Below are 10,607 nucleotides of genomic sequence, written 5' to 3' on the forward strand. Positions count from 1 at the left end.
CTAAATCTTGTTCTCTTGGCTTTTTATTGTTTGACTCATTCTGTTAAAGGTTGTTTACTTTGTTTTAAAAGCTTGGTTGAGTTTGTCTGTCAGTCTTTTTTATTAGTGATCATTTAAAATAATACCCATAATGGGAGTTTAATTATTTAACAGTTTTCCATGTTTTATGTTTTATTACCCTTTTGTTCTTTTTCTTCTATTAGATCTTCTTCAGCAATACCGTACAGCTGTGGTCAAACTGCATAGTGCTAATCAGGATCTTCATTTACAGTTACAGTCCCTTAATACTCCAGAGATGCAAAAGAGAAAACAGGAGCTTGCTGAACGAGAGAAAAGTCTCAAGCTAATAGAGGAGAAACTGGGTATGTTACGTTAACTTTTTGTTAACACTCATTTGTGTCTCTGAGGGGGGAGAACAGGCAATGGACTAGCATACTTCTACATGTATTAATTTTCAGAAAACTAGAGAAACCAAACCACAAAGGCAAGGTTATGAAGTCATTTCACAAAGTGAGTTTTTACTTTAAATTGAGATTTAGGTTCTTGATAATGGTTTCTAATTTTTTTTCAAGAATAATATAAAAACTACTTGCAGTGCAGTGTTATGCATCATGATCCAGAAGTACATTTTCTTTCAAGGTGTCTTTAACTGACACCTTGAAAGAAAATCTTATTTTTATGATCTAAAATGGCTTGCGAACAAGAGATTATGATCTCAGTAATAAGAATTACATAACTTAATTATTATTTTTGTTTGCCAATGTTAGGAAAAGCTGCTTGTTGAAATGACTGCACAGCAAATAGTTGTTTCCTTAGCAAGGTGTCACGGGGAAAGCGTGCCCCGTCCCCTTTTTGGGGCAGGGTGAGGGTTGTTATTTCCTCGCAGCTGAGTCTGTGCAATTCTCCTTTGTCTCGGGATAGCATGGCCCAGTGGCAAAAGTCAATATAACTACCCTCTCCTTCCGGGCTGTGTGGCCCAATGGCCAGAGTCAGTAGGGCTGCCCTCTTCAGCAGGGCCGGAGTCAATATGACTGCATGGCCTAGTGGACAGAATCAGTATGGCTGCCGTCTTGAGCAGGGCTGTGTGGCCTAGTGGCCGGTCAGGGGAGTGGGTCACCACCTAAGAGTGGGTGGCAGCCAGGTAGGGGACCCGGGCCCTCCCTGCTCCACTGGTTCCCAGCTCAGGGCTTTGGCAGTGGCATATGTGCTCACCACTGGGTTAGTGGGGGGTCTGACCAAAAGACGCTGACACCACCTGGCATAATGATTAATTCCCCCTGAGCTACTCTGTCCTTCGTGCAGTGGTGCTGACATCTCCAAGGTCTTTGGGCTCCTTGGCCTATGTGGCTCTGAGCAGCTCTGTCACTCCTTGGGTGTCCACAGGAGCTTGGGTGTTTGCCTGGGTCTCAGTGTCTCTGGCTTCTACTGCCTGGGACCTCACCAGTTCCCAGGCTGGAGCCCGCAGCGTGCTTCCTCCCTCCTTAGTGGTCAGCCCTCAATGAGTTGAGCTGCTCCCTTTTATACCTGGTCTCCAGCCAGAGTATGGCCAGCAGGACTTAGGGGGCATGGCCTCCTCAGCCCAAAGGGCGGAGTTAACCCTTGCAGTACCAGTGCGGGGCAAGTGCACCCCATCACACAAGGGCAAAACATTTTTTTGACTCTTTTGTTTGTTTGTTTTTCAAGACCATAATTCCCTAAAGACAAACTTTCCAAATGTAAGAAATGTTGAGTTGATGTCAAACATTCCTATAATGTATATGAATAATATGGAAGCTAAGCATTTATTCTCTGAGACCAGAAGTAAAGTTTATAAGTGATTATTTTTGGTCTCTTTTCCTTTACTTTAACCAGATTTTAACATTAAGGAAGCAACCTTATTTGTGTTGAATGGCAAAACTTACCATTTTGAACTTTATTTTTTATGATTTGCACCACTGTTTTATGAACTATTGTATAAACAGGATGAGAAAACTTTGTTTTTGATGTATTTTTATTTGTACTTCTCAAAGGCATGACCCCATCAGGTAAAGCCACTGAATCATTACTTCCGCTAGAAGCACTTGATATGTCTGACAGTCCCACTCCTCCCAAAAGAATGAGAAGATAAACAGTAAAAAAAAATTATATAGGTATGTCTATCCTGAGTTCAGTCTTGTCAATACCCTGCTTCCACGTGTCCCTGTGCACTACAATGCAAAGGTCCCCCATAGAGCTCCACATTGATAAACTTATGGATAACCGTTGAGTGGTCCCCATATTCCTCCCACTACTCCCTTTTTGCAGTGAAGCCATGCCACTTCCACTGCCAAGGGAGCCTCTGCACCATGAAGAAAATGGCAAGAGTTGCTCCTTATTGATTAAATGTGTGTTTTGCTTTCTCACAACCCAGTTTCTCCTCTTTGACCCCACTGAAGCAAAAGCTGAATTTTTCAACTGAGTTTACTGTTCATGAAAGATGTCCAGCACAACTGCCAGAGAATTCTGCAGTTCTGTTAGAAGAGCCCCCTTTTATGTTTTGCATGGAGTTTTGAGATCAACAAGTTCCAGACTCTGAGGGATTTACTTACCTCCCTCTCCTATGGAATTAGTGTTAACCTGTGAGAGGACCTAGATCTGTCCCATAAATCAAGATCAGTTCTTTCTTCTTTTCTAAAGAAGAATCAAGCTTCCTGCTTTTCAATTTTCTACCAGTGAATATATCTCTTTTAGATTGGGTGCTGAATATTTTGTAAGCCAAAAACATTCCAAGAATGATGTAAGTGTACAGTTTTAAGATGGTAGAGAGAGTTACTTTTTGTTCATTTCCATTTGCCATTATATTCCTTAGAATTAAGTTATGTTCATGTTATACTAGATTATGGTTACATTTTTGAGACCATTTAAATTTTTGATAGCTGTATTCTGTAACAGTATGATCTTACTGTATTACTGTGCCATGTTGCTTTTTTTACTGTTTTCATTTGTTGGTTATTCTTTTCCTCCTCTTAATTATCGCCTAAATGCAAAATTTAAGTAGCTAGCTAAAGGAGAGATCTCAACAATGTATCACCCTGCTACCACCCCCATTCTTATCAAAATAACTACAAGACCAGTGATAAGTATAAAAGTAATCCATTTACAATATTAGTAATTATATTTTACTCTTATGATCATCTCATCATGTTGTTCAGTCATAAAGTCACAGTCAATACATCAAAACAATCTGGGGTGATTTCTTCTCCACAAATTTTGAGACATACCTCCAGCTAATGTAAATTACCATAGCTCCATTGAAATTGATGGACAATTTACATTAGCTGAGGATCTGCCCCTTTACATCTACTGTGTAATTGGTTTATAGACACTAATACCATACTTTCTCTTTAGTTCAGAAGAATATCGCCTCTCCTATGAAGAAGCAGCAGCCAGTGCAAACCTCCATAGCAGAATTGAGTGAGACCCTACGGAAGGGAAAGGCATAGAGCAATCAGATTTGGTGGAAAGTAATTGTGTATTGAAAAATGTAAATAAGCTCTAATTTTTTGTAAAGTTAATTTTTATTTCTATAAAAGCTTCCAGAGTTTTTAGTTTCTTGAATGTGGAAAAGCTTTAAAATATACCCTTGTTTATTTATGCAATAAAATTGCTGCAATACAAAGAGCACTGCAAATACAATATATTGTGGTGATTTAAGGCTGCAGTAAATGTAATTAAATATGACTTTAATTTTGAAAGTGTCTTAATATGTCTTGGATAAGAGGTAATTCTAGATTGCCCTGTTCAAGTAGTTGAAGGAAGTCATAATTCTAAGGCAAAAATTATATGGATAGAGCAACAGTACATTGAGATTCAACCAAAGCAGAGTCCTTAGGCAGTTGACTTCAAACAAAGTCTAAGGTTCTGTCCAAGGAGTGGAAATTAAGCATTTGTGTACCTCAGATGATATCAACAGAGGAGGCAAGGTTTGTCTTTAGCCACTAGACCTGGAACTTACATTGATAGAAGGCTGTATTTCCATAGTATGGCTTGACAAAGTGAGAGACTTCATGGGTGCCTGTAAGAATCTTCTATACATAAAGCTGGAAATTACATTGCTGGTTGTGATGGCCAGGCATTTTTTTTGTTGATATTTTAGTGATATAAACTATTATTATTTGCTTTACTGCAGCCCCTATAATGTGCTGTTTGCTTTCTGTGCAAATAGGAATAGAGTTCCTGCTCCAGAAAGCAAACAGTACATGACAAGCAATAGACAGTGGGTGGTGAAGAGAAATAAAATATACAGTGAAAGAATATTTTCAGATTGTCCGCTGTTCCCAGTTACCTGTCTATGTAGCCATTGTTAGTTAGCCAGTTTCTTTTCAGCATCATGATGAGAGAGGGATGGGAGGCTGTATAAGGTAGTGGCCTTACAAATTCTGAGTTGAGATCCAATGCATGAGAAATGACATGGAAGAAAGCACAAAGACAGTTTTAAGAGAAGCACACAAACAGTGCATGGAGTCTGGTAGCTTCAGCTGAGGAGAGAGGATACATGGAGATATACCTATCTTGTAGAACTGGAAGGGACCTTGAAAGGTCATCACTAGCCAGGACCAAGTACTGATTTTGCCCTAGATCCCTAAATGGCTCCCTCAAGGATTGAATTCACAACCCTGGGTTTAGCAGGCCAATGCTCAAACCACTGAGCGAGCCACTGAATAGGACAAGCCAGAGATATGAAGGAGCTTGAAAGTGAGAACCAGGAGCTTGAATTTGGAACAGTTGGAAAGTAGCCAGTAGAGGTAATTGAATGAGGGAAGACATAGAGGCGAGGAAGAAGACCATAGCAGCTGAATTTCCTATGGACTGGTGGGGGACAATGAGTATCAAAGGCCCGAGAGGAACAGGTTACAGTAATCAAAATAGGATATGGTGAATGCCTGGAGAAAAATTGTACATATGAAGACAGAAGTTAACGTTTTGAAAGTGCGTAAGCCTTACTGACTTTCACTATATCACTTAGCTGCTCTTGAAAATTTTACACTGAAAACTCTGGAACTTAAAAATGTTTTGGAGGACGAATTAAGATTTGGGCATGCATTGGATGTGTGAGGCGAAGGAAGGGGAGGAGTCAAAGATGACCTCCAAGTTCTTTAGTTGAGTCACATGGATGGTGGTCATGTGGTCAATATATGACAAAATGAGGAGTACTAGGTAGGGGGCATGAGTTCAGTTTTGGCCAAACTGAGTTTAAATAATTGGAGACAGGCTGAAGGATACAGGTCAAGAGTGGAAAGGTAGATTTGTGAGTCAGTATAACTGTATGATGAAGATTTAGATGAAGCCATGTGAGCAACTGAGATCACCTAAAGAAAGGATGTTGAAGGGAGTGAAAGGATCAAGAATGGGGTCCTGTGAGCTACACAAGCCTCAACAAATCCATTCCTGAAGTCAAACTTGATATTGAGAACCCAGGTTTCTTCACTACCCGTGGCAGTCTTCAGACTGTAACATTGGAGACATTTATTTATTCTCACTCAGCAACAAGGAAGTTAGATAGCTTTTTAGACTGAAGCATACTGTGCAACGCTATCCAGGAGAGTAACATTGCTCTCTTTCTTAGCTGAACTAGAGTAAGTTGGGAACAAAATGAGCAACTTCAGGAAAAGCACCCTTTTCAATGATCTTGGAGAATCCTGGACATTTTGTGAGTGACATTTCTAATTAAAAAAAAAAAAAAGACTTAAGTACAGAACTTAATGATCTGTGGAGTTATTCCAGGCATCAGTTTGTTCCACTGCTTATTTTTCTTTTTTAAAAATCATATATATTAACTGCAGCAATATAAAATTAACTACAAGTGTAATAATAAAAAGTACTTTGATCTGGTTAGAGTACCAGCCACCTCACATTTAATGGCTATCAGAAAAATAGGAACTAAAGGTAAGATGCATGTCTGCTTCCATATAAATTTCATTCTAGCCCCTAAAATACATATATTGAAGCACACCAGTCCATTCTCTCACACTGCTTTTTTGTGTGTTTATACGGTATGTATAATTTATTAGAACTAGGAAAAATTGCACTGTACATTGTTTTCTTATGAAGTTAAATAGCTATTTAATAAAAAAAGGTTTGAATTTTCATGTAATTATACATGTAGATAATAAACAGACTGAACTGAAACAATATAGCTGTAAAATATTTGGTTTATTAAGGACCATTTATAATTATATAGTTTGAGTCACTTAAGAGAAGCATATCCCATGAGAGGGGAAGAGCAGCCAGATTCCAAAGAGAAAATTGGACAAGTCTTGTAGTTTGGACATATCATTAGCTTCTTTGTAGTATGTGTGTGAAATGGGGCACCAGATGGCAATGGTAATCACTATACTGATTATTTTATTTGAGGCAAGAAGAAAACAATATGAACTAGTGTGAACTCCTGTGTAATTTAGGCTAAAGAATGTCACCCAGTAATTTCTACATCAAACCCACAACTTCTGTTGATGTTTAGCATATCTTTTAGAAATATATCCAGTCTTGACTTAAGGACTCCAAGTGATGGAGAATCTACCATGTCCCTGGGTAAGTTGTTCGAATGGTTAATTACTCTCTCTGTTAAAAATTTGTACCATGTTTGTAGTCTGAATTTGTCTAGCTTCAGCCTCCAATCATTTGATTTTGTCTTTTTCTGCTAGATTAAAGAGCTGTCTATCAGAAATCTTTTACCTGTGTAAGTACTTGTTACATCATGATCAAGATACCTCATAAACCTCTCTGTGGTAAACCAAATAAATTGAGCTTCCTTAGTTTCTCACTATAAAGCATGTGTTACCAATCTCAAGTCATTCTTATGTTTTCTGAATCCTTTCCAGTTTTTCAAGATCCTTTCTGAAGTGTAGATATCAGAACTGGATGCAGTATTCCAGTAATGATCTTATTAATACCATAAACAGAGGTAGTAAAACATCCCTACTCCTACATGACCTTCCCTTGTTTATCCATCCAAGCATTGCATTCGCCCTTTTAGCTACAGAATTGCACTGAAATCTACCCTAAATCCTTTCCAGAGTCATTGCTTTCTAGGAAACAGTCTCCTAGTTTATAAATGCAACTTACATTATTTCTTCAAGTGGTGGTCCTTATTCCACACACATGTACCCTTGTGCACCATGCAGCTGAGACCATAAAATCCTGCAAGTAGTGGCCGTTGGTTGGTCCATACCTGCACCCTGTAGCTCCTTATGCTCAGGACGGAGGGCATAAGGGGAGGTGCAAACTGACTACCTCTCCTCTGCCCAGGTAGGGTTACCCTCCAAGAGATTTCTGATCAACAGTGCTTTGGGGCTCCCACCAACCAGCCTTCAACTATTCATATAGACCCTATTGGGGTCCATGGGATCCTTATGACACCCTAGAACTGTGCAGTCTATGAGAGTCATACCCTCCTCCTCCAAGACAACAGCGACTGGCAGCTCTACAGGAGTACATGGAGGAGGAAGACAGTGAGCCAATCCAGTGGTATGGACAGATGTATCTTTCTCATCCAAAGAGCCAATTTCCTTATCTTTTTCAACCCTACCTGACTACCAGAGGCAATATCAAGAACTATTGCACAGGATGGCAGCAGAACAGTACAAGCTCTTGGATGTCCTGCTGCTGACTGGACCCAGTCAGGTAGCTCTTCCAGTGAATGAGGCCATTATGGAACCCCCAAGCGTGTTGTAGCATACACCAGCAACGGGTGCCTCTGTTCCTAAAAGGGCTGAGACATGTTACTTTGTGCCCACAAAGGGGGCAGTATTTTTGTGCACCCACCCTTCCCCTAATTCTGTAGCTGGAGAATTTTGCCTAGCAGTACCTGTAGGAGGCAGCGCTTGCACCTTGTGGTCATAGCTAATCCCTTGGCTATGTGAGGCAGTGCCACCTCAACCGCCCTGCAGTTCCTTCTTTCTCCCCATGGCTGGACTCTGAGCTCTGTGAGGTTCTCAACCTCACAGTTCCTCATCCTTTGACTTCATTGTTCTAGTTGTATATAGTTAGTACCCTTAGTATTCATTTTAGTTAGCTGAGTTAAGTGTTTTCCTGTAATGCCATCACCAGGGTTGTCCATCATGTGGGGAGAGGGAGTGATCCCCAACAATAGCACACTCAAAATGTGCTTGTGTAACACTGACAGACCCTGGTTGTCGGCGGGCAGGATCGAAGCTGGGGGCTCTGGAGTTTAGTGCATCAGCCTCTACCGCATAAGCTAAAAGGCAACTGGCTATTAGCTAAGGCTGTAGAGCAGACTCATTTTATCTCTCTTTAAGTGGTCTGAGTGACACTAGATGGGACAGAACTCCACACCCAGGAGGTGTGTGGGTTACACTTGCTCTGCTTAGGCAAGGCTCACATCAAGGAGTGGTGTTATATCTGTAAATTGTTCACAAAATGGGTTCAAGTGGCTTGAGACCTTTGCCTAGAACAGCAACTTCTCAAGCAGGTCATGGGGCCTGTGTCAGCACCACGGCCGACATAGGATTGGAGGTTGCCGTTGTTCTCGGTGAGTGGTATCAGCTCACGCTCTGGCACAGGCACCTCTCCTAAGAGGTAAAGAAGCTGCTGTCCATCAAGTGCACTGAAGGAAAGGTCTCATAAGGCCAATCAAGACCACTCCAGGTCTCCTGGAGACTGTTCTTCCTCCTCCAGAAAGAGTTCAGTTGTTGCCAGTATGCAGGGTGGAGCAGGCCTTTCCAGCTGCTCCCGAGTACTACGTAGGAGTTTGGGAGAGCACATACTATTGACTCCAGAACTGATGAAGGTGATGCCAGCACAAACTGGTTCCATGCCAATGGCAGATCTCTGCCTTTTCATCCCAAGCTCTCCATTGGTCCAAGACTTCACCAGGGCTACGGCATCCACAGCCTCACTGCCTGCACAGGCTGCTGAACCTTTGGGTCCATTGGCACTCTATCCCGATATTCCCTGGCTGCAGACTGTGGAAGTCACCTTTATTTTTTCATGTAGCAGCTATAAAACATTTTCTTTTTCATATTGTTCCATCTGTAAAGTCCCAGACACTCTCTAGCAGTTGTCTGTTGCTTCTGTAATTTTTAAGAGTGGTTCATGAACTATATGAGTGGTCTGGTCCAACCCTTATGGAAAGAGATTATTAGTTCAAAAAGTTGCAGAATAAAATATTGGCTGGTTTATTTTTTATTTTTAAAAGCTGCTGCTTTTCTCAGTGAGGTATAAATCTTTTTTTAAATTAGATTTAACTTCCTGCCTTTAAAAAAAAACATGTTGTATTATTGAAATGAAACCTTTAAATTTCATATTACCTCCTCACACAGTCCATTTGAGACGGGTTCTGTGGGAAAAATGTATGTGATCATGTAATTAAAGACCATATCATACTGCATGTGCACAACAGGAACAAATTAAGGTTGCACAGGCAACCTTAATTAGGGCGTTTTCTAACTTGAGAGCTTAACATTGCAACCTCTGATTTTCTTTTAATATATTTTTTGTGTAATATTTATAACTATCTTGATCAATAATTACAGGGAGGTGCAGCTTTTTAGCTAGTAAGGCTGGTTGTGGAGGAGGATTCATTATAGGAATATAGTAAAATGTAGGAATTATTGCTGCAATCCATGTGAAAGGATGCAATAGTTTGGTAAGTAGGTGTTTAAGATCATCTCTTCCTTGGAGAAGTCCTGGCTTCCTGTGTGATAGTAGGTTTTTTGGAAGAGGTGAGAATGGAGAGGCAGAAGCCCAGTGAAGGTTACTAATAACAGACTTCTGTCATAAATATTCATATGAGATGGAACAGTTTGAGGAAGTGCAATGGAAGACAGTGCCTAGGAACTAGAGGCAAAGCCATCAAATACAAAGCATGCAGGAGTGCTGTGAATATGCAAGAACCCTCCCATGCTGAAGCTGAGCCTGCCAAGCTGCTAATGGTACAGTAGTTGTGACAGCAAGACTAGCTATGAAAGAACTTCCTTAAGATTATGGAAATATTCTTATCTTCACCCACTCATTAATTGTCCTGGGGGCACACAGCAAGGCTGAAGGAGTGGAAGTGTTGTAGCAGCATGGTAAGGATGGGGATAGGTTAGGCCACTTATCGGGATGCCTTTTGTGGGGATGGGGTTGTAGATCTGCTTGTAATGCACATCCTAGCCCCAGGTGAAGCTCTTAACTGCAACACAGCCTGAATGTGGAATGTGAGTTCTGCAGAGGAGAGGTGCTGCTCCCAGCTTGTGCCCCTGGGACAGGGAGTCAGTATTTAGTTTTCAAACAGAGGTAGGGTGATTAAGATAAGAAAGGCCTGGTACTTAAATTAAGAATCTGGAAGTCATTTGATGAGCCTGTAAAACAGGAATCCCTCTACAGCAGGGGTGGGCAAACTACGGCCTACATCTGGCCTGTCAGACTTTAATCTGGCCCTCGAACTCCAGCTAGGGAGCAGGGTCGTGGGCTTGCCCCGCTCCGCCTGGAAGTCCCCAGCCCCCAACTCTCACATGCTGAGTCACACTGCACAGGCACGACCAACACCCAAGACCACCAGGCTGTTTTCAGGATCGGAATCCTACCCCTTACTCAGGAGTGTGCCCAATCCCCAAAACGCCAGCCTCATCTCATAAGCCACACCC

The 10,607-nt window shown here is 41.3% G+C and overlaps 1 protein-coding gene across 1 annotated transcript in view; it reads left to right on the forward strand.

Moving 5' to 3' along the window:
- Window positions 1–6,150, forward strand: part of SMCHD1 (structural maintenance of chromosomes flexible hinge domain containing 1) — a 185,267-nt gene extending 179,117 nt beyond the window's left edge. The window contains exons 46-48 of the mRNA XM_045005127.1: window positions 204–362; window positions 2,010–2,129; window positions 3,367–6,150. Of these exons, the coding sequence (XP_044861062.1) occupies window positions 204–362; window positions 2,010–2,107 (257 nt within the window). The 3' untranslated portion in view covers window positions 2,108–2,129; window positions 3,367–6,150. The remainder of the gene's footprint in view (window positions 1–203; window positions 363–2,009; window positions 2,130–3,366) is intronic.
- The last annotated feature ends 4,457 nt before the right edge of the window (window positions 6,151–10,607 follow it).

This window comes from Mauremys mutica, chromosome 2 (assembly GCF_020497125.1).
Source record: "Mauremys mutica isolate MM-2020 ecotype Southern chromosome 2, ASM2049712v1, whole genome shotgun sequence".
Taxonomy (NCBI): Eukaryota; Metazoa; Chordata; order Testudines; family Geoemydidae; genus Mauremys; species Mauremys mutica.